The 24,395-nt window shown below is 41.8% G+C and overlaps 2 protein-coding genes across 5 annotated transcripts in view; both read right to left on the bottom strand.

Moving 5' to 3' along the window:
• The window catches only part of SLC12A8 (solute carrier family 12 member 8), a 51,851-nt gene extending 43,621 nt beyond the window's left edge, over positions 1–8,230 (bottom strand). The window contains exons 1-3 of one of the 2 annotated variants that reach the window (XM_051623176.1): positions 8,155–8,230; positions 3,434–3,653; positions 2,500–2,646 (exon numbers count right to left, since the gene is read on the bottom strand). In XM_051623176.1, coding sequence (XP_051479136.1) covers positions 2,500–2,646; positions 3,434–3,517 — 231 coding nt within the window. In that variant the 5' untranslated portion in view covers positions 3,518–3,653; positions 8,155–8,230. Of the gene's footprint in view, positions 1–407; positions 460–2,499; positions 2,647–3,433; positions 3,654–8,154 lie in introns of those variants that run through there. The other variant, XM_051623177.1, reaches the window with a different exon arrangement.
• Positions 8,231–13,252: 5,022 nt separating this feature from the next.
• Positions 13,253–24,395, bottom strand: part of ZNF148 (zinc finger protein 148) — a 41,471-nt gene continuing 30,328 nt past the window's right edge. For 2 of the 3 annotated variants that reach the window (XM_051623419.1, XM_051623420.1), the window contains 2 exons: positions 22,415–22,533; positions 13,253–22,087 (listed from right to left, as the gene is read on the bottom strand). In XM_051623419.1, coding sequence (XP_051479379.1) covers positions 20,495–22,087; positions 22,415–22,533 — 1,712 coding nt within the window. In that variant the 3' untranslated portion in view covers positions 13,253–20,494. The remainder of the gene's footprint in view (positions 22,088–22,414; positions 22,534–24,395) is intronic. The other variant, XM_051623421.1, reaches the window with a different exon arrangement.

Genomic DNA, 24,395 nt, shown 5'->3' with positions numbered 1-24,395 from the left:
AAGAACAAGGTGAAACCATGATTCAGCCCCCACAGGCAGGTGATCACCACCTATTTACATGCTTTAGAACTGTGTATGTAAAAAAACCCAACACTTTCATAACCAAAAATAGTTTCAAAACGGAACCTCTGGGAATTGTGACAGCTGATTTATGACCAGCATCAAGCTTGCATTTTAATTTCTCAGAACATTTACCTTTAAAGGCTCTGATCCTCCCAAACTGTGAGATACCAAAGAACAAACCCCTAAAGGCAGCACAATGTGGAAGATAAATAACACTTCCATAAGCCAGAGCACACTGCCCTTATCTGCCTGCCGCGCAGCAGTGGCAGCTCCTGCTCTCCCTGTGCAGTTTTGTGCAGAAGATTCAGCCCCACTGAAAAAAAACAACAAACAAACAACCAAACCTGTCCTGTGTAGGGAGGACCCAGAGGAGCTGCTGCCCCGACCACGGTCTCACTGAGAAAGAGGAGAAAAAGCCTCTGAACAAAAGCAGCTGCAGGTCGCTGTTGGCAGCTTTACAGCCCAGCACCACCCTTACTTTTGAGGTCTGTCATTTAGATCAGATTTTCAGAAAGAGAAGGCGTTCAGTACCTCCAAAAGCATTCAAGCACCTCTTCTGAGCTTGGGACCTTCCAAAGCCTCTCACACATGGCTGTAATTTATTTTCCAGGGTCAAAAGTTTTCCCTGGTGCTTCAGCCCACCTTCCCCTGCTGACAGATGGCTCAGCCTGCCACGCAGCGACTCCAAGGGCACGATGAGAACTCCCCAGTGCCCAGCACAGCGTTACCTCCTGGCTGCCCTTCCCCTGCCCTGCCTCATGCCATGGGCCCTCTCCACATCCCTCCTTTCCAACCTCACTCATTTCTGAGGTCATGCAAGCCTTGATGGGGCTCGTGTATCACCAGCCCTAAAGGGCTGCTGCTCAGCGTTGGGGTTGGTTGAAATCCCAGATTTTTTCTTTCTTTTTTTTTTTTCTCTGAAGCAACAGAAACAAATCCAGGATGTTGCTTTCATCATAAAATCCTATTTTGGTTCAGCATCCCGCTGCCTTTGACAGGGCCTTTATCTGGTCAGCAGGGAAGTGAGCCAAGGTTTGCTATAAAAGCAGCTACTGGCTGGGCCAGCACCACAACCCACTACAACCTGATACTCCTTTATTTAAAAGGACAATTGTTCTCTTTCTTGAACAGCTTCCCCTCGGGTGAAAAGGGTTAATAAATATGACACACTTCAGTTTTTTAAAAAAGGCACACTTATGCAAATATAAACGTAGCCTTGGGCTCTTCCAGGATCTGCTGGTGGCACCAGCCTCCTGGCAGCAGCTAAGTAATGGGCAATCCAATGGGTCCCACAGGAAAAAGGGTTAACACAAAGACCAAGAAGGAAGGCTGTGCTCACAGCAACAACAGCAAGCAGAGAAACTGGGAAGAAAAAGCCCCCATGAAACACTGATGCTAGAAGGGGTTAGTGCAGCCTTTCTGCTGCTGAACACTTTAGCAAGATGAGGGTCCCCTGGAATTGCAAAGCTTCACCAGCCCCTGGCTCTGGAAAATTATAGCAAAAGCCTGACTCTGCAAACAGCTCAACAAATGACTGTACTCTGCCAGGGAGCTCTCTGCCAACCCTGACTTCTCCTCCCTTCCCTTTTATGCTAACTTCCAGCTGTTTCAGTTTTTCTTTTATTTACTGTCTTTATTTTCATTTGTGTTCACTCCAGCAGCAACTTGCTTTCAAAGGAGACGTGACGGAAATAAGATCAGGAGGAAAAAAGAGCTAGGAAAGTCATCCTGACCTCTCCAGCATCACAACTGCAGCTCCCCTCAAAGCCTCCAGTGAAGCCATTTTCAACAGAGTGCAAGCATCTTCCTGCTCCTTTTGGAAGATGTCCACCATGCCTGTGACATGAACTCATGCCTGTGACATGAACTCAGCCCAAAGCTCAAATTCCACCTGGCCCTGGAGGAGCTTTCCTTCTTCTAAGGGGAAATTTTAAGGGACAATACAACATTTTGCATCAGGAGGGGAACAGACACCTTTCCAGACTCTAACCCTCAGAGAGATACTACTCTAGATCCACAAGTGGAGGTCCCTTTCATAACAATGACAATTGCACTTGACCAAGGATCACCAGTCAAGACATCAGGGACTCCATTACAGACATGTTTGGAAGAGACCTATGTGGCCATGTGCTTTACCTGAAAGGAGTTATTTCATCCCAACAATACAGCACAGGGTTTCCCTGTTCATTGGCAAGGTTGGCTGCTGTGCTTTCTTTTTTCTTTCCTAAAGCTAAAATAGAAAACCACTTACAAAGACCACTTCAGCTTTCCAAAAGTGGAACTTTTTGAAATGCTACCAAATACGAGAGGATGTAACTAGCTCACCACTTATAATACACAGAATCCAAACCACCTGGGTGGTGACAGGGATAAGAGGTAAGGAGGTGAGAAGAAGACTGCCTGTTCACACGTTCAACCAAGTCAGCACTCACTCACCACGAGCCATCCTGTCCTCAGGAAAAGAACCACTCCAAAAATGTTTATCATGCAGGAGGTGAAGACTCCATCCCATGTTCCAAAAAGCACTGGCTCCCACACAAACAGCTGGATCTTCCACCAGGGCTTGGTCTGTGTTTGAGATACCTAGAGGAAAGCAAAGCCCTTGGTTTTACCTCCCATACTTGACAGGCAGGCTGTGGAAGTGGTGCAACAGCCAGCCACCAACAGTAGGATGGCCACCAACAGCTGCTAAGACACCACTTTGCTGCAAGTTGTCTCTAAGATGAAGGGGCAGCAGAGATCTTGGGATCCCTGGGCCTTGGAAGAGAGGGTTCTCTGCAATATCCTGTTTATATTCTTGTAGGATAAGCAACAAGATCCTACTCAGCCCCAGTGAAATAACTCCATCACTGATGCTACATGAGCCAAAACAAAACAAAACAAAACATTTAAAGGGTCCTTTACAGAGCCTGCATCTATACATTGTGCATCTCCTTCTGTCCCTGTCCAGTACTCCACCAAGATATACAGGGTCCTCAGTGCACTGGAGAAGTCTCACAGATGAGATGACAAACCAGGCTGGACAGACTGGGGCTGACAGAGTAGGTTAAGATGGTCTGTTCATCACACACAGCTATCTCCAACAGACCTGGGGATCAAGACACTGTTCCTAGAGGAGGTATGTGGAGTATGAGGCACCAGTGAGTTCCACCAGCTGCAGGAGCTGAGAACTGAAACTGCAGCTTTCCCATTGCAACTCTGGAAACAAAGGCCTCCCTTTCCCTTTATAAATAAAGTCCCTCAAGCTTACATAGCAGAAAGAAGGGTGGTCTTGTTACTTCAGTCCTATACACCTGCCACAGGGGTGACCAGGAGGTGGTGCAGAAACCACTGGAGACTGTCTGTGAAGGGAACCAGCTCTCCAACATACCTGCTGTGCTTCCTCGTGGAACAGCTCTTGGACATATCCCTCATTTCTGGCAACATTTAGGCTGAACATCGTGTCCTTCGCCATGTCCCCACCTGCCCAATGTTCAGCTGCAGCCCTACAACAGGCGAGGCTGATCCAAGCAGGTCAGCTATTCTCCTTGGTCAGATTCCTGTGGTGCTGGATCCTCTGTTGTAGAAGGTTCATGATTTTGTTGCACTTACTGTGAAAGCAGGGAAAACAGGAGACATTGCTGTTGCTTTCTTAGCCTGCAAAAGTGCAAGACTATTACCTGGACAGAGCCAACAGCAACTTGTAGCAGATGCTGAACCACAGAGTGACACCAGAGCAAGCAGAAAGCCATGCCCCCTCACCCCAGCACCCTTCCTGAGCCCACCCATGGCACAGGCTCTATCATCAGTCCTACACTTAACAGCCCATGGTGGCCTTTGCAACCTATCCACACCCCTGGAATCCCCAGCATCCTGCAGCACTAGCTCCACAGCTTCACTCTGTGCTGTCTGGGAAAAGTTATTTCCTTTTGCTGTTTTTTAAATCTGATATCTGGTAATTTCATTCCATGCCCCCGTGCTCTGGTGACATAGAACATACGGACCATTCACTTCCCAGCACCCCTCATCACTTCACAGCCTTGAGCATAGCCCTTTCAGCTGTACCTTTTGCAGATGAGAGTCCTGCTGATTTAACCTCTCCCCTGACAAGCAACCTTGTTACCCCACTCTGACCCTCTTCCAATATAATGCAGAGATAGAACTAGAGCAGCTGAAAGTCTCCACCACCACAGACCCACACTCTGCATTCCTGCTGCTCTCAGCCACATCCCCTGCAGACATACAGAAGCCTTTCTTCATGGTCATGCCCACGCTTGGAGGTACAGTCATCTTGTCTGCAGTGGCCCGACTTCAGATGTGTACCTGACACAGGCAGAACCTGGCAGTGGATCAAGGCTTAATTCAGCCCCAGGTATGTACCAAAAAAAGCAGTATCAGGCTTTATTTCAAGTGTAACTTAAACCATCTTTACAGAAGGGGAAAGCTGGCACAAGGATTTCTCTGCCTCAAAATTGCTGATTCCTCTCCTCACTTGGGTGGTTTTTATATTTAATTCTCCCTCTAATTGTGGAGAGCTGCTTTTACACACCTCACTTCAGCTGGCTGCAAGTCTTAACCTTCCCTAAATGTTTTTGTGATGACCTTCAACCAGTTGCCTGCAGTCTCCCACACCAATTGCCAACACAGATTTTCTGACTGTTCCTCAGCACAGCTACACCATGCCTGGGTAAGACAAAGCAGCAGAGGGGAGCAAGATGTGCTCCACAGCTGTGGAGGGAGCTGTTTGGATTGTTTGCTCTCCTGGGGCGGATAGTTTCCTGGCCAGCTGAGCTCATACGCTTACAAGAACCAACCATGGTCACACATGCCTTTTACCACTGACTGGACACCTGACTTGAGTCCAGAGACCAAATTTATCATGGATGTAGTGCAGGAATCTCTGACTCCTCGAGCTTGCAAGCTACAGAGAGGAAACAACCAACAGAAATGTGGTTTTCCTTTTCACAGGGACGGAGACATACAGAAACTGCTTTGGGACACTTAGAATTTCTCCATCAAGGTCTGAACCCCAGCTCCCAGATCAGCACTTTCAGCATCCTGCCTTTGTTATTCACCTTTTAAATACTCAATAATAAATAAGGCCTGCTGCTGCTGCTCCACCACGTGTTTCAGCTGGAGGTCTCCTGCAGCTGGGTGACAATGGCCAGCCCAGGAGGGTTTTTCTTTGCCCTGTCCACATGTCTGGCTAAGCAGCACCAAAGCTGTAGGAGTTCATTGCTCCCCTGCTGCTCCCTCCATTTTTTGAAAAAAAACAACCCACAAAGTCTTCACAATACCACAAATGGCTGCTGCTACTGGGAGACTGGGGCTTCCAGCAGAGCAGAAGCAGCAGGAGCAGATGAGCTCTAAAGAAACAAAGCTCATGATTTTATGCAAATAGCCATAGTAATAAAAAAAAAAGGAAGAAAATACACGAGGTGAAACAAAGTTACAACTGAATAGTCATATTCCTCTAAGATTGCCCAACACAGCCCTTCCTCACCAGAGATTTGACCCAGCAGAGGATTCACTGTGGCCATCCAAACTCCTTTTATAGCAGTTCCACCTGGATGCAGGAAGAGGCTGCAGCCCTGCAGCCCCCAGCTCTGCTAAACCCCTCACCCAGGAGAAGGTGGCCCCGACCTCTTGCAGCAGCTCAAGGTGGCTGAAGCCACTTGTTTGGTGTGTGACAGCACCAGTAGGTTTGATGCACCCATATTACTAACCTGAAGTTTGCAAAATACAGACTTCACATGCAGATTTCACACCTGGAGCTCACCTTGCAGGAGATGTTACCCTCCTAGACATTTAAACCCCCTTATCTCACAGTTTCCTTCCTTTTTCTCAGTGCTCCCATGCCCCTTCTGCCCGGCCCCGCTCTCCTCAGCGTAACGTCTTTCTTTCTCCTCCCCCCTCACAGAAAATTGCCCCTCCACTATTGCTTCTCTGCAGCGCTTCCGACCACCTAATACCTTACTACTCAATTCTGAGACCGTGTACATCCATCCTCCACCTATGGATCTGCTCAGCCCCAGGAGGCACCCGAAGCAAGCGCAGGAGGGGGTGGGAGCACAGAAGCCAGGGCTGAAGGGACACGCCAGGGCACGCGCAGCCGCGGCCCGGGCCACGCGAGGTGTGCCTAGTTTTGCAACTTAAGGGCTGAAAGTGGAAAGTCCTTGGGGCAGGAGCCTTCCTCCCATCCCGTGCAGCATGCTATCAGCCTGGTTTCCAAGTTGCTTCAAAGCACAGAGATGTTTTCAGGCAGTATTATCTATCTAGGTCACCGACCCAGCGGAAGCTCTTTCAGTGACACGTACCAGCCTGCCAAAAAAACCAAACAGGGACAATTTTCCTCCAACACAAGCAAGCCTCTAACTCAAAAGTTAATTGATAGTACTTTTCCCAAAGTTTCTGCCAAAGACGCTAACCAATCTATAAATTAAAGAACTGTTGTATTAATCTTTCCATACCATTTAGCACTCGAGAGAGCAGAAGAGCATGAGCAAACCTCCTTGCAGAAACATGACAAAGGCTCGTCTCCTTTTCCTGTGTCACTTCTATGTTTAATTACAAAACCAGATTCCTGCAGATGAAATTTCCGTGCCCTCCGCATCCTTTCAAAGCAGTATTTTATCAACGGTCACGTTAGAGCCACTTCTGAGCTAAGTGTGGCTGCTCTGAGCCGCTCCACAGCTGGTTTCCAGGAGGGAAGGTTAACGCCTTCCCAAGCACCACCATGTGTGGTCCCACGACCTCCAAGCCTCCGTCCCTGCCAGAGGAGGTACTTCCAAGCCTCCCTCCCTCAAGGGACCCAGCAGCCAACAGCACTTTATTTTTAATGAATCCCCTCAACTCCTGTCCAGGTCAAGTTCTTAAAAACACCTAATTTAGGGGACCCTGAGGAAGGCAGGAATTAGAGGGAAATAAACCAGCCCTCAACGCAACGAAGGCAACGCCACGCATGGTTACTATTCCCAGTTACTCATTTACTGCCATCGCCAGGGCAATTCCCCAGCTCTTGTTTTACGGGACCGAGACGCGGGCCTGAAGCCCGGGCTCAGCCAGCAGCTCCGCGCTGCCCCGCCCGCCCGGGCGGCACCTGCTCCTCTTCCTTCGGCTTGGCCTCTTTTTCCTTCTTGCTTTTCTTTTGTCGTGGTTTGGGGGAAGGGAGGGGTCCGGGGTTTTTTTTCCCCCTTTTTTTTTTTCTTTTTGTTTTTCTTTTTTTCCCCTCAATTTTTTGCTTTCTTGATTTATGTTTTTGCCTTTTTTACTTTATCTTTTTCCTTTTTTTTTTTCTTTTCTATTTTTTTCTCCCCCCCCCCTTTTTTTTTTTACTTGCTTTTCCTTTTGCTAGCCTTTTTATTTAACTTCCCTTTTCCTTTTGCCTTTTTTCCTCCTAGCTTTTTTTTTTTCCTTTTTTGTTTTGTTTTGTTTTGTTTCCCTTTTTTCCTTTTCATTTTTGCCCTCCCCCCCCCGCTATCTTTTAATTTCCTTACCCTTTTCATTTACCTCTTTCCCCACCCCGTGTTTTCTTTTGGTTTTTTCACCCCCTTTTTTAACTTCTAGCTCCTCTTTCCCCCCTCCCTCCCTCCCTCCCTCCCGCACCGCCCCCACGGAGGGAGCGGGCACAGCAGAGCCAGACCCGGCTCCCACCGCCCTCCCGGGGCTGTCCCCTCCGCCGGGGCTTGTCCCCGCCGTGGCGGGGGGCTGGGGTCCCCCGGCCCCACTCACCTGAGGCCCGGGCCCTCCCTCCCTCCGTCCCTCCGGCCGCCGCCCCCGGTCGCGCTCCCGCGGCGCCGCCTCCCCCGCGGGGCCGGCCCGGGCGGCTGCCACGTCTCCCGGGCAGCGCTGCCCACCCCCGGGCCGGGCCGGGCCTGCCCCACGGGGAGCCCCTGCTACCTCTGCTGGGTCTCATGAGCTCGTTCTTGTGGCCCTCGGGGCAGACAAGAAGCCGGTTTGTCTCTTTTTTTTTTTTCCCCCCCCCGCAGGGGCTGAGACACGGCAGCGCCCCAGGACCCGCTCGGCAGCGGCCCACGCGTGGCTCCCCGCGGAGAACCGGAGGGATTAGCGCTTAGGAGCTGACAGCCAAGCTGAAATTCTCAGGAGCCTGACCAGATAAATAAATAAATGCCGGGTTTCAGCAGGAGGAAAAGCTGCCAGCCGCCCGGGAACGGGATGCCGGTTCCGCACAGGAGCGGCTACAACCAAGAGGAACTCACTTCAGCGTAACTTCCCGCTGCCGGGCTGCCAAGAAACCCTGCCAGCCTGCGCAGGCAAAGCTCCATCCGAATCAAAGGCACCAATTTTAGGCAGTCTTAATGCGAACAGGTTCCCATCTAAAGCTAAACAACCCTTCCTTGGAGCTTGAGCAGCATTCACTGCCTTCATTTGCTTCCAGAATGCAGCAAGCCAAAGTGATTTAGGGCCATGATCACTCTCAATACATTATTGATACAAGACATCCGTGTTCCACTTTGGTTTTCCAGAACGTCCTGCAGAGATAAAGTGTAAAGAAGCCTTTACTCTCGGACAGAATAAGCAAAGACAAGTGAGTGGCATAAAAGGAGAGCAAGAGTTGGGAGAAGACAGACCAGTCTTCCCAAAGGAGACTGAAGCCTGAGGAGGTCAGTAGATTTCTCTCCCAGATCTCTCATTCCTGGAATATTTCAGAAACTCTCCTCCAGTTCCCTTCAAAGAGGACACACTTTACAACTACCGAGGAACAGGTTTACCCAGATTCTCCCGAGGGCAGGTGTAAAATTTTAAGTGTCTTCGATTTGTTGCAGAACCAGTGAAGAGTCACTAATTCACTAAGGACCAAGTCCTGTGGCTGCCTGCAGCCACCTCTGCCTGGACACACACACACGTGCACACTAAGCAAGACCTTAAAGAAGTTTCCTGGGGCGGCTGACACTGACACCCCCTGCTGCTGAACACTCCCGGAGGAAATCCTAGCTCCCCACTGGAAAGAACAGCTGCAGAAATCCAGCAAAAGGTACTTTCAAAGACCACATTGACACTGTAAAATAAAAAGCACTTTCAGGAGTGCTCAGCATTGGCCTCCATCTGCTCCTATTTTAAGTCATGGCAATTTTCAGGATTTTCCTTCTTGGCAAGAGAATCCCATCGGCAGTGCTCCCTCAGCAGAGCCATGGACTGACAGTCTCCCAGTGCAGTCACTCCAAGGGCAATCAACAAGTGACAGTCATCTGCAAAGCAGTTTGCTTTCTTCGAAGGGCAGCCTTTGAAAAGAAAGAGGTAACCCGACTGCAAGAGAAGCAGCTCTTAAATGACTCCTAACAAATGTGTGATGATGTGGAATGGTGTAAATTCCCCCAGGGCACACTGGGGATGGCTGCATGACTCACAGCTGGCTCAGCCACCCATGTGTTCATGTGAGCCTTCCTCCTCACCGCTCTGAGGTCTCCACCACCTGCCAGGAAAACCATCACGAACCACCCGAGAACGTTTTTTAAAAGGCTCAATCCACATTTCTCTCTCCTTACCCTGAGTACCTTAGCTCAACCAGGAAGAAAATAAAGGGGAAAAAAAAAGGGCAACTAAAAGTTAAAATTATTTTCTCAAAATCCAATTTCAGGGCTAGCAGCAAACACAGACCAGCAGGAATCCTTCCTCTCAAATTATGCAGGTGCTCAGGACTGTCAGGGGGACCTCCCTGAAGCCTGGCAAACCTGAATATTGGACAACCTAAATTGTGACCTGAGAAGACTTTTGATATGGAGTCTGGAGATACGATTTAAGAGAGTGAAGGAGGTTACAAAAGGTTGTAGGATAAAACACCTAAAGGGAAAAACACAGGGGTGTCTAAGATACAAATGTGGCTCCCAGAAATGGGGAAAGTAGCTGTGCAGAGGTGGGTCAGCAAGAGAAGACATGAATTTGAAACATTCACCAGCCTGAGCCATCCTGTGAGATGTGGATTGATCCTTAGTAGAATGGATGTTAATTATCACATACCTCATAACCATCTTCTTCAGTTGCCTGACATACCCCTTTCCTAACACAGCAAGGTGTGAGCCAGTTTCTGTGTACGCATAGAGTACAAACCGTGAAGAAACTACACCATTTAGCTAATCACATTGCTTAATGACCTACAGATAAACTCTGGATCAACAGTAAGATGTAAAGAGTATGCCCCTAGACTAAATGAAGAGCCAGCCTTTTTCTATTTGAGTCCATTCATAGTTATAAAACTGTAAAAGACTTTGCTTTAAGACTGCATTTTAATCTGATTTTGTTCAGTGTGTGATAATAGAAGTTACCGAGATGGCACCAAAGCATCACCACAAACAACACCCTTGTTTCAATTCCTTAAAACAGAATTCTAAGCAACAAGAACATCCCTGACAGCCCACGCTGCCAAAACCTGTTTCCATACCTAATGTGGGGACTCACCCTGTCCTTACAGCTCATTTTCAAGCAGCTGCACCATCCACCATGCTCGCTATGTGCTTAACTAGGGGACTGATCATCCTGTTTACTTTGATTTGACACCTTCCTTTAAGCTAGCAAATGCCACCTTAAAGAAAGGCCTTCTTTCAAAGTCCCTGTTTTGAAGGAAAAGATCACTTCGGCACACTGGAATCCCTGCACTCGCTTACCCATCTTTCCAAAATATAACCTTCTTAGGCTGTTCTGACCCATTTATAGTTAGCTCTTTAACAAAGATTATTTCAGGAACTGGCAAGACAAGTGCAAGAAAGCAGAGTACCTGTGAGAAAACAAGTCATCCTTTGAGCTTCCAATGACATCCTCTGCTTTGTTCCTACACGTCACTGCACGGTCAAGATTACCTTGCAATTACCCTGAACATACTCCCAGCACTCGTAGTCATTGCTTTATCATCTCTCAAGACTCTGCTTATCTTTTGACAAGACAGACCAATTAAGGAAATGCTACTCCTGAAGAGTTTCCAGAGCATAAAAGTTACACATTTTCAACAGCCATTACTCGTATTACAAACCAAAAATATTTCTTCACAAGTTATGCTGCTAAAATAATGGAATCTCCTTTGTTTCACTTGGGCCATGTTAGTGCTTTTTATCTAACAGCAGTTACACAAGTTCTGTTACTCCTGTCTCTCTGAAATGGCACTGATGATCACATCTGACCACGAAAAAAAAAATGTATATGCAAATAAAGTGAAAACTAACAAGCTCAGTGGCAGAGCTTGCACCTCAACAGCTGGGCCAGCTCACCTGTCTCGGGCTGTGCAGCTGAGAAGGTATTAACTCCTCTGAATGACAGCAGATACATACAAGCTAGTGCCAATGCACTGACCTATGTCAAAGGGAAGCAGCACAAAGCCTGGTTTGGGACTCGGCACCCACATTTCTAGTTGAGAGGCTGGGAAGGTGCAGCTGCTGGCCAGACAAGAGCCAGGCTGCTTTGCTACCAGCAGGCAGCAGTGCACGATGACCATGCAGCAACATGCCTTGGTTCTCCTGTGCGAGACATGTAGAGCTGCCCAGGGAGATGGATTCCAAGAGGAAAAACCTGCAGTTACTTGTACGCCCAGCAAACACCCTGAAGTAAGTACAAATAACGGAGGGAGGAGCTTGATCCCATGCTTTTGTTCACTGACACTGGCTAAAGGGATGTAGCTGGCTGGGCTGCAAAACATACATACACACTTAAAGGTGGAACCTCATCAAATCATCAGATTTAATTCCTGCCAGAGACTCATACGTGTATGAGTCATTTGGCTGACTTTGAAACTCAAAAGCTAGAGCAGATGCTGCAGCAGGGGTGGCATGAAGCTGAAGACCAGCCCTGATGTGAAAGGGGAAGGGCATTGCAGAGGAGACGATTTACCTGAGCCACCAAGGCAGGGCTCCTGGCTTCTGGAAGGACAGCACACATGAGCTCCATTTTAACAACCCATCCCAGTGGAAAGCTCTCTTCTTTAAACTCCATGTCTTGACAACTAAAGCAGACAAAAAAAGCAAACAATATTCCATAGGAAACTTCTTCCCTTGATTTGACAAGTGCAATGCAGAGGATGACCAACAAACTGGAAGCTCATCCAGACCACCTCCATAAACCAGTCCACCTCCAAATCTCTCTGCTTTGATCTCTTATTTCCACCACGTAATGACAACAAAAATCAGTGTAACTAATATAAATGAACAGAATAGAGGTAAAGACAAGCAGTGTGGCTGAGTACACAGACACTGCTTATCCAAGTAAACCCAAGACAGAAATAAAGTCTTCATCAGAAGTGGTCCTACCAAAAGATTCAGGGAAAACAATGCCTTTAACACATCAATAAGTAAAAGTGAGAAAACTAAATTATCAAAAACTAATTCTACAGGGCACATCTCTGTTTTTTCAAGTGCATAACAATGCTTTTTTATACATTTGCTTCAATGATAGGAAAAAAAAAAATCCATGCTGCATATTCAATACTCTATATAGTACAGGTGCTGCAAAATGAAGTGGTACATACATGGCACAGTGTCACCCAATAGGCCAAAAACTTCCTTACTCAAGTTTACTCTTTTTGCAGCTGAGCTTAAAACAAAAGTCCTGATTTGCTCATCTGCGTGAAGAGTTGCTGGCACTGAATGAGTTAATTCCTTCAAGTGTAAACAAGAATCACTAAAGGAAAGCTGGTCTAACAGTAGGTGTTTCTATTAAAGTGATTCCAGTGCAATCTCTCAAGAAGTGCAGGATTAACATTAAGGTCAGAGATTCTGTTTCCTATAATCAAAGGAGGCAAGAAGGCTACCCAAAGGGGAAAAAACTGAAATAAGTTTTATGTCTCTCAAATAAAATATCTAAATATTTAGTTTAATTGTTGAAAATATCCACTTCAGTTGGTGCATGATATGTATCTTTACATGCCTTCATCTGTCTCATTAAGCTTTTGTTTGAAATTATTTAACATGAAAAATACTGCTAAGTCTATTCATAAAACAGTATTCTATATTTTTATTTTTCAAACAGCAAGTGACCACATTTAAAATGCATCATTTGCAAATATAAATTATCAAACTATTAGTTTAATTAAAAATAAAGCAAAAACATAACTTCCCTTAGTATCACAATACATAGAAGGGTATTATAAACCCAAAAAGACTAAGTTAACCGTTAAGAAAACAATGTCAAAAGTGATGGAACTCATTAAGTCACTTAATGAATAAATCAATCCTAAGAATACAATATCATTCACCATGATTATGTTAAAAAAAAAAAAAAAAGGCAATCTTTCATTGTATTATACAGATAAAACAATCCAATCCTTCATGCCACATTTTGTAAACCATGGTATAAATTACACTCACAGTCAACTGAACAGGAAGAGTAACTCCCAAAATATTTTAAGTTGCTTTTAGGGCAGAAAAAAAGGCAGAAACAGAATCATTTAAAATATATCAAGTCTGAAAAAAAAAAAAATAAATCCATTTGGTCAAGCCTGCTATCCAAATAGTTTTGTTTCCTGCAAAACTATTTTTGTCTTTTTAAGGAATTAGGAAATTTAAACTTTTCTTTTACATACTAAATGTTAAGTGATGTGTTGAACTACTTTAAAACCTTTTATACTTGCATCATTTTTGCCACGAGACCTAAACATCTTTCGTTTATCTACACAAACACACACACACACACACACGGACTCTCAATATCAGGAAAATTCCTCATTTCACAGGAATAAAGACTCACATACTCATTTCTGTCAGAAACATGAGGAATATTCAAATTCATACTTTTCAGGTTCCTACAAACCCACCTCTCACCTATATACATACTTTTACTGATGGAATTCAGGTTATGGTCTTTTGTCTGATAATAAAGTGATGGAACAGAGGTTGCAGGATAAAGAAATACTGTATAATCATTGAAATAAACCTAATACCCTAAATTTATCTATATGGATCTTTTCTTTTTATTAATTGAAATACAAAGAAGGCATATGGACTTCAGGAAAATAACACTATATCAGAAAATGCACTGTAACGATGTCCCACTATATATATCATCAGTTTTTTCATAACACAATTTATTCTGTACACTAGATTTTGTACTAATTTCTCTGTCTTCAAATTCATCCTATTTTCAGATCCAATTCAGCACTACATAGTATGCCTTCAAAATAAAAGGAGGTCACTTGCTTTATTGAATACCAAGTTCCCTTCCAGACAGCATTAAAGAAAGACAAGACTACACAGACAAAGTCCAGTATAATTCATTTCTGACAATGAAAATTTCAACCCCTCATACTGTTGCAAAATTCTTCCTACTGAAATGCTTTACTACAATAATTAATAATAATAATTATAATAATAATAAAAAGCATACATTACATATAAAAGATACCAGTGTACTAAAAGTGACAGAAGTGGACTAGCAAATCCTTCAAAGCACATAGTATATAAATGACTAGCATTTAAAAACATTTTTTTTTTCTATAAAATGTAAGTCATATACATTTATAAATTGGGGCGGGGAGATTCTAAAGCAGTGATGACTGTTCAAATAGTTATGCTGCTCTGTACAGTCTAATACCTACTCAATTCAAACTATAAGTTTGACATTTAGTTTATCGGAATAAACCCATCTCATCATCTCATAGCTCATAAGTCAAAAAACACACAACCCAAATGAAGAGGTGACTTGTAAGTTCACTGTTTATCTGCATATGAAATAAGAAGAGAACTACTCCTTTCTACTGGAGGCCCAAGTCTCATCAGTTCAGTATCAGGACTTAAAGAGACTCCAAACTTAAGCAGAGGAATTGCCAGGAACCAGCACAGAAGCAGAACAGTATCTCTCATCCTTTAGAGACACAGCTATTCAACTTTTGCAGTCTTCCTCATCTCGCAGAAGTGCAGCCAAGCCATTCATTTCTTACTCAAAGTGTGCAGGGATGAAGCCACGGATCTAAAGACTGTCCCCTTTTTGAGTGAAATTGTGCTGTGTAAACAATGTTAGATACTCCAGCAGGAGGGCATCTGAATTTATTGATATAAAAAAATGATTAAGAATATTCATTAATTCAAACAAGGCTATCAACTCCCAAAGGTATTTTTGGAACTTATCCTTATGCTACTTGTAAAGTTAGCACTGTCATGTATTATTGCTTACAAACAGTACATCATCATATGCCTTCTAACAGAGCCATACTGCGATCAGTTTGTATCTATTTACAGGCCTTTTGTTTTTTAAACAAGCTATAAAAACATTACATACTTTACAGACAATACAAATACTCAAGTCAAACAAATGGAATGCATAACAATAAGAAACGTCATAAAGGAAGACTGACATAAGTCCTTGATTGTCAAGACACATTTATATTTATATATAAACTCTAGCTGTGCAGAATCAAAGATTCAATCATAGGTACATCCTTATTTGATAAATCATATTTACAGCATGATATTGCATAAAAAAATAAAATAATGTTGTTTACACAATATTACCTTTCCATCCATTGGATTAAGGAAAGCAAGAAACAACTCTTAGAAATGTTTGCTTGCCTCAGTTTGTGTTTCCTACCAAAAGATGTGATTTTACAAAGGAAACATAAGGTTTTATATGCCAAGTAGAGCCAAAGCGACTATAAATTTATTTCCCTGACACAAAGCAAATTAAAACTGAGCAAAAGTTTAAAATTTGAACTTCGAGACATGTCTTTCCATTAGCAGTAATACTTTCTTAGCACTTGTCCTTTGCAAAGTGAGCTGTAGCTAAATGCATCACATGCCTAACATAAACATGCATTACTGGAAGTGGAATGAACCTTCAAAACTACAAGGTTTCACTTTAGTAAAACGTTTAACACTAGGAAACTGTAACATTATTTATTTGCTTCAGTACCAACCATGTAATCTGAAAGTTCACACCTGTACTGGTACCGACTGCATATGCATATTTCTGCCTGTTCAAATTCCCAGACAGGTTCCCAGGAGAATTAGGATTTTCTCTGCAATTTGTAACGGTATTAAAACAAGGAGGGGGGAAGAAGAATAAAAATCAAAGCTCTCAAAGCCAAGGAACTTTAGTTAGCAAATATGCATACATAAAGTAATCCAATGCTGCAAAATTCAGAGTGGATTCATCCAAAAATTCCGGTTCATTTCAAATAGTTACTACATATGATACAAATACTAGAAAAATATTCTGAACAAGCATGGAATATAACGTATCTGTCCAGGTGGAAAGTTTTCACAGGAGAACATGAATACTTTAGACTCCAGAAGTTACAGTAGAACCCAAATAATTCACAGCAATGCCTTAAAAACCCTTTACAAATTACAATTTTGAAAACAGTGAAGAAGCAGGCAACAAAAGCAAGGATGTCACATCACAAAATGTACTTTGTTCATTTATTTTGACAACTGTCATTTAGTTTTCAATACTTCCTCTACCTCCCAGTATACTCATTTGGATTCTGTAGTATACTTGGATGAAGTAGTACAGTATTACTAAGATGAGACCTTGCTACAGTACTTTTGAGGCCATTGCAGGGAGGTGGGGAAGAAACCATGGGGGATGTATAAACCTATCGGATGCTCTGATCAGCAGTCAGCCAATTAGCAAGATGTTGCTGTACTTCTCAATTAACAATGAAAAGCTCCCATAATCCAAAAAAAATTGACAAGTACGGTATAAAAATAATGCAAGTGGTATTTCACACTAGTACTTTCTTGTCCTATTTTCTTCTTGAAACACAATTTTCCTAAAGACAACACTAGGAGACACAAGATCATAATCATAGTTCTTTTATCATCCGATTTAAATGGTGCTGTTATTTGTAAACCAACATACAGTGATACACATGGTTAATTTCTCTCCCCAAACCTTGTAATTTATGATTAATTCATTCTCAAACCAAATTAAGAAAATGTAAATGCCTATTAGTATACCATTACAAGCTGATTCCTTCATTGTCTCTTATATTAATGATAAAACATATCAAAGAATTCATGCTAAAAGGGACACTGTCAAGTAATTTAGGACCAAAATATGGCCTATTAATATGGGTGTGTACATATAAACACACATGTACTGTGTGTACAGATATATATAGTTTGGTAATAAATGTCATCAATTTCCTCTTTTTTAAAATTATCATTGCTCTATCACCAAGAGAGATCCCCAAAAAATTCCACCACACACACACATTCAGTGTTTGCATGAACTTTAGGCAAGAAGGTCTGTTGTTAGCTCTGTGGAATATAAATGCTCACCCCAACCTTATTCTGACTGACTGACCAACATCTGTGCAAGAAGAGAACAGAAAACCAAAGTCTTTTTCCTGACATATATGGGAAACTAACAAAAATGAACACTGACCAGATCAAAATCAAGACTTTGCATCTGCAGCAGGTTAAAAGCAGCAAACCATGAGCAGTGGAAAATGTTATTAAATATTGCAATTATTAAAGCAGCAAGAGCTTTTTATAGTTAAACCTCCCAGAACTGCCTACACATTTATTAACAAAAGGGCACATACTCAGGAAATCATAGCAGTATATTCAGTTAAATCCAATACAGAAAGCTTCAAGCATCAGCTCAACTACTCACAGCACCACTTTAATTTTATGTGTGGAAGAACCCTACGAGACAGGCCCCAAGGGCCAGATGGTGACTTCACAGCCTGTCCTAAGGCCCAGGGTACAGCTGCAATGGCTCAGCAGCAGGAGAGGGAATGAGCTGCAACATAAGCAATAACAGTTCCTCATCTGATTCCCACTTTGCTCCAGGGAAGAGCAGGTTCCTTCACTCTGTCCCAACAGCTTGCTCATTCACACACCCAAGCAGTGGTTCCTAGGTGTGAGGATGGCATGGAGAGAGAGATGCTCCTACTCCTCAATCACATTCTCACAGCAGAGGATCAATGCAATAAGGTTTTAAAATAAAGCTGAGTCAATCTCCTTTGGGAGAAACAGGCTTTATTCCTCTTACCTCCCCACGGTGCCAGACACGCACTAATAATCTAGCCCTTTTGATTCCTTTTGGCTTTTGCTGCTTGTTGCATTTATCAAGTAGCACTACTAACAGCAATCCACTTGCAGCAACAGGGCACTAGAACAAAGATGCCAACAGAGTATTTTTCAGGCAACACAAGGTAGGATGTCATAGAACTGAAGCACCAAAAATGAAACACGTATTACAAGAGGGGCCTTCCTGGGATATAGGGGCTGTAAGTATTTTATCTGTGCAAACTAGACTGGAAAGTCAAAAAACCAAACTGACCATCAAGGAAGAAAAACAGAGACACAAATTGGTTTAAAAACATTCTTTCAAATAAATTTGTTTACATGTATCATTAAGAATCCATACGGAATTTACTCTTCCTCCCTTGATGCTTATTCTTAATGCATGCCAAATATTCAGACAAAACTACTGGCGAGTCATAGCACACTGAAACACTTTCCTATATTATACACAGGGTCAATGAATCAAAATAGAACCTGTTTCCTTCTACAAGTACTAAGTAAGAAGTCTGCATAAACTGTAATTCTTGTCAATATAAGAAGCAAGCAGTGGATAACAAGTGCACTTTCTCCTTCAACTCTACCAAGTTAGTGCTGTAACAGTAATACCATATGGAAAACAGACACAGGGGGATCAGTTTCCTAGTAATGAAAATTAAGAAAAATATTGCTACTGCTTTGGGAAGAGGTGGGAACTGTTCTATGCTTCTATGTCCTGCTCAAGTCCTGTCTTTTAAGACAGGATACATTTTAGCCCCTTGAGATGCAGTCTCTTCTAGCTGATGGCTTCATCTGAGAAATAGCAGCAAGCAATAGTGCTGTAAAAGGATGTATGTAATCCTATTTAAAAAAACAAACCAAAACATATACATACATACCTATATATACACTTGTGTGTGTGTGTTTTTCCCTGGTTAATCTGCCTACATTAGGCTGAAACTGCCTTAAACTACCAGACAGTGTCCCTTTAGGGAAGGTGCAATAGAATGAACATACAGTTCAAAAATCTGTAACTTGTTAACTTAAACTACACAATAGTTATGCTACTCAAATCTTACCACCTTAAGAATGCACACAGAACTACTTATCGTACCATACTGCATACTTCAAGACAAAGTACTATTCAAAAAAAACATATTAATGGTACAGGGATAAACTTTGTCGTTTATTTATACTGTGAAATGCAACAAAAACTTCTGATCACTCACCTATGCTGGAAAAAGAAATCCTGTTCACTAGCATTGCTCACCGGTTTTGGTTGGTAAAATTGTCATGACTTTCACTAAGCAAACACTAAAAAGACAGGGAATTTGAATGCCCACTTCTTCAGCTTTTGGGGATACTTCAACAAATGTAATGACCTGAATTGTCAAAATTCTAGACAAGAGAATTAAAAGTTTTTACAGAAGCTAAGACCACCCAATCTCCATGTAAATTGAAAAGAGGCATTGGTATGGCTGTATGAGATGAAAATGATGCAACCATATCAAACCTAAAAAATATGTTTTTGTTTTGGTGGGTTTTTTTGAGAAATCAAAAACCCATCAAGTTGACTAAGTGCTCTATGTTAATCGTTATGAATATGTAGGGTAAAGTACAATTAAGCTTTTAAATCTTGGAATACACAGTTTGTGTAAGCATGATGCAGTTGGGAATGTAATCTACAGAGTATTTTAACTAAAACTTCAAAATCTTGATATCTGCATATGAAAAAGTCATTAAAAGTTACATCTAGATTCAGCTGTACAAAGAAATACACATTACTTCAGGAATGAAGTAAAGGCTTTAGCAGTTAGGCATTTTGCTTAAAAAAGTTTTTTTTTAAGTATTTTAAATTAATCAGGCTTTTAAATAGTAGAGTTAAGTCTATCAGAATTCATTTTTTCCTCCAAACACAACCCAAGGTAATGCAAAGCAGAAACAAAGGGCACATGGTCTAAAATGATTTTTGAGATGGAAGAAAGATTATTTTTCTAGAAAATGCCATCTTTTAAAGCCATATTTGCTTGACTTTGAAGCTTACTGTTTATTCTGTGTGTTTGGTACATGTTGCTTCCCTGCTGAAGAGCACTGACTATGCTGACAAGCTTAGAAATGACAATATGAATAGTATCAGACAATAAACTGTCCTCCCAAAGCATACAAGGAAACCAGTAAGAAAACAATCATGGGGGAAAGTCTTACCTGGGGATTTTGTTTATTTTAAATTTCATAGAAGGTAAAATATTTTCTGTATTCAAACAAGTGAATAATAAACTGCCTTTGATAGGGACATCAACATCAGGCAGTTCAATGACTGGTGACTAACCAAAAAAAAAAAAGAATAAAAACAGAAAAAGAAAGAAGCAGTTATTGGTCTTGCTAATATCAGCTTACTTTTGTTTTAACATAGCGCTCTTAAAAGCTGTACAGAACTCCACCTTATACAGAGCAACCCCCTTTTGACAAATGTGTTCTAAAGTGCCAGAATTATTTACAAGTATCTCTTAGCCAAAAGTCTGGCCCGTTGTGGCATCAGGTGAAGAAGTCATCCCAGCTCTGCTATCATTTACATTCACCAAGGGAAACTCTGGGAAATCAGCACTTGTCCCTGGTCCCCGAAGGTTCACCTGTCCATTGGCAGTGCTAAACTGAGACGATATTCCAGCTCTTGCCCCATGGTACTGAGCCCTAAAGGGCTGCTCAAAGGAACTAATTTGATATGCTTGATGAACAGGCTGTGCCTCTGCTTTCTTCTGAGAAGTTACTTGATCCAAGAAGTCCTGTGTAGAGGAGGAAGAAGAATGATTTGCCTCATCACCTGAAAAGGGAAAAGGGTGCTGCGAATCACTAACCATTAGTCCAAAATGAGACTTGTCTGGAGTTGTTCTCAATGGAGAGTTCATTCCCGATCGAAAGCTGTTGACGGGTATAGACGTGTAGACCTTCTCCATGGAAGGAAATGCTGGCTGGGTTGTAAGAGTCTGGTTATCAGTCACAAAATTAAGGCTCGGGTTGTTCAAATAGGCATCATTTTGGCTAGTTCTGTCCAAAGCTTGTTGTAAAAACTTTGAATACTCTTGTAACATACTAGCTTTATCTGATGAGGAAGCCTGAGAGCTTGTTCCAACAGTCTCAGATTGGGTGACCTCAGATACTTCAGAAGAATTGATTGATATACTGGAGGTCACCTCAGTGTCAGCGACACTGAAAGATATCTCATGCTGTCCATTAGCCTTGTGTGAATAATGATCTAACAGAGTTTGAAGTACCTCATCTGGAATGACATTTTTGTCATGGTTACCTTTAATTTCAACATTCAGTGCCTGCGTGTCCAATATGGAAGCTGTAGCAGTATCATCAATGACGCTGGCCACAGCTGCCTGTGTTACCGAAGGTTGAGATGCTATGGTACTTACATTCAAGGCATATTCTCTACTGTTATTACTAGTTGCTTGTAGATACCTCTTTTTCTTTAAAAACTGCATTGCATCATCATAATTAGTGCTGCTGTGTACAGGTTTACTGGGCCCTTCCTGTAATGTGTCAACTTGATCAATGTCAGCATTACCTTCAGAGTCCAGTAAACTTTGCTTGTCCACAAGATCAAAGGCATACTTTGAGACCTTGTTGTCTTCATATGTAGATAAAGGTGAAATGGTTTGACTTTGCTCAAGCGGCTGTTTCAGACTCCTCTTGCTGTTAACTTTTTTGAGAACGAGCTTAGGTGGGTGTATTTCTCCAGAATTTGCTTCCTCTAAGTGTGACCCGCTGACAGAAGAGTGTGGCATCTCAACAGCATATTCTGCCACCATATATTCATCTTTTACTTTAGTACTAGAAGAGTACAGGGGCAAATAGTCATTCTTGTCCTTCTTCTGGTCTGATTTATCTGTACTCTCCTTATCCCCAGATTTTGTTTTCTCTGTTTTCTGCCTCTTCTTCTTTGGCAAGGAGCTGTCTTTCAGAGGCGTAGAGAAACCAGAATCTTCCTCCGACGGCAAGAAGCCAACTTTGGTGGCGCTTCTGTTGGGCTTCTTGTCACGGTTCTCATGGCACATACGCTTGTGTTTCAGCACACGATCAGTCCTGGAGAAATACTGCAAAAGATTTGGATTCTTATTATTATAGAAAAAGAAATACATTAGCAGAAAGAAACCTTTAATTCCAACCAAGTTACTTCAAAATTCATCCACTTTACTGACTCCTAATGTAGTGTCAAACAACAACATGTAATCAATAAAATCAAGCACAGACAGTTGTAACTCTCTTCAACCTGTGCACAAAGACCACCCACCTTAACAAAAAAAATACATTAGATATTTATTTGTATGCACATGACTACAACAACCAGAGAAAGTCCCATCTGTACTACTTGGGAATTGACTGGTGTTTTAACTGGGAAAGATCTCACTAAGTCATCTTACCTGCAAACAATATTCACATTGGTAAGGCTTCTCTCCACTGTGAGTTCTTTTGTGCCTTTCCATGTGATACTTCTGAATAAACCTCATACCACATTCATCACAACGAAATGGCTTCTCACCTGATACAAAAAATAAAAGAAAAAAGTAGCAATATTAATCTAAAATAATAAAACTATGTTCTTCCAATACAACTATCAAGTCAAATACTATGTTCCCTATTAGAAGTAATAAATAAGAGGACTTAGCCTGTTGCTATTGAAAAATAACATAGGGCTTGCTCCCATTGATATTTTCCCAGGACTCAGTAGCTGATGCTTCAAAATCATGGTAATCTTTTACACTAAAAACCTTTAAAACTAAATTATCTCTCCTTCTTTCTATTATAGGTGCAGACATCTGTCTGAAACCTCGCAAATTAAGAATAAGAAATACAGCATTCCTGAACTGCTGCTACGTAATAATTGTTTTTTTTTTAGGAGAGAAGTTTCTATGAAAATACCTCCATTCCCTCAACAACTCATTTTACTCAAACTCATCTCTTCTAGAAGAGAATTGTACATTTCCGAGCTTTCAATTTAAAATTTTGTAGGATACTATATATTTTCCATATTTTTCCCCCTTTATCAGTATTTGGAGTTGAAATAACTGTTCTGAAATAAACATATAACATTTTGGCTGGAAGTAAAAAAATTATTATTTTTTAAATATATATATAAGTAATTAATTAAAAATTATCATATTTTAAAATTAAGCTGAAAACAAGAAACCTCTGTAGCTGAACAGACACTGGCAAAATCACAGGTTTTCCCATTTGGCTGTTTTGTTTGTTTGGGTTATGTTTTACTTTCATGAAATATTTGTTCAGAAAATATTCACTGCCGTGAATTCATCTTCAGTTCTCCCTTATTTTTCCTCACAGGGAAGCCATGGCATAATATTTTCAGAACTTTATCTTTCTTATAGCTTTTTTCCTCACATCTTCCCTCTGAAATGTTTATTTCCTAGGTTTCTCTGACAAAACCTAAAATTCCCAGTGCATTGAAAAGTCAGGTTTGCTTTTTCAATTATTTCAATTTTCTATTATTTAATAGAACTCATCACGGACAACAGCAATCTTTCCCCTTAATATTTACTATGAAATCTTTTTAATGGACATAAGATACCAGGGATTGTCTTGACAGCATCTGTCAACATTCTCTTTGTTCTGGATACTGTACTGATTTTGGGGATATAAACCATCTATCTTTCTTTTCCAGAAATACACAGCCTATTTATATTTTTCTGAGGTAGTTTTATTCTTTTAAATTATTTTGTTAACTAATTTAATTACATTATTACTAATAATTTCATTATTAAAATGTTAATGCAATTTATTTCATTATTTACAGTGCATATTTTCCATTTAGAATAGAGCTATTCAGCCACATCCTTCTACAAACGGAAACAGGGTACCTTAAAATAAGATGCCTGTATTTACAGCAACTAGAATGGAAAATATCTGTATCACTCACACATTTCCTCCAAAGTCAGATCACTAGTGCTCAGTTTCAAACTTCTTAATTCCAAGCAATTGCTAAATCTCTTTCTTTGTAAACCCATGCCCTGTTTCCAATTCCATGTGGCTTCTCAGCCAACCCTTTTTTTGGATGAAATCATTCCAATTTATTATCTCCTAAACCAAATTATCTCCTCTTCTAAGGTCTCTCAACTTCCATCAGTTCTTTTTCTACAGGCTCAGAAACTCAGCTTCCTAACTTTCTTTCACATTTAGTCAGAGACCAACTTTTACCTTTTCTTGCCTCTTAATAACCACCATGAAATTCTGCTTTTTTCAGCACCCTTTATAAATTATAACGCCTATCACAGAATCCTCCCTAGTACTGTCTATAAACAAATCCTCCTCTCTGCCCTATTCCTAAACTTTCAAACTCCAGTTCCACTCTTCATGTTCTCTATTTCTCAGGCACCCTTACTGCTATGG

This window comes from Apus apus, chromosome 6 (assembly GCF_020740795.1).
Source record: "Apus apus isolate bApuApu2 chromosome 6, bApuApu2.pri.cur, whole genome shotgun sequence".
NCBI classification, from domain to species: Eukaryota; Metazoa; Chordata; class Aves; order Apodiformes; family Apodidae; genus Apus; species Apus apus.
Note: the sequence above shows the minus strand (reverse complement) of the source record. Positions and strands in the feature narration are given on the sequence as shown.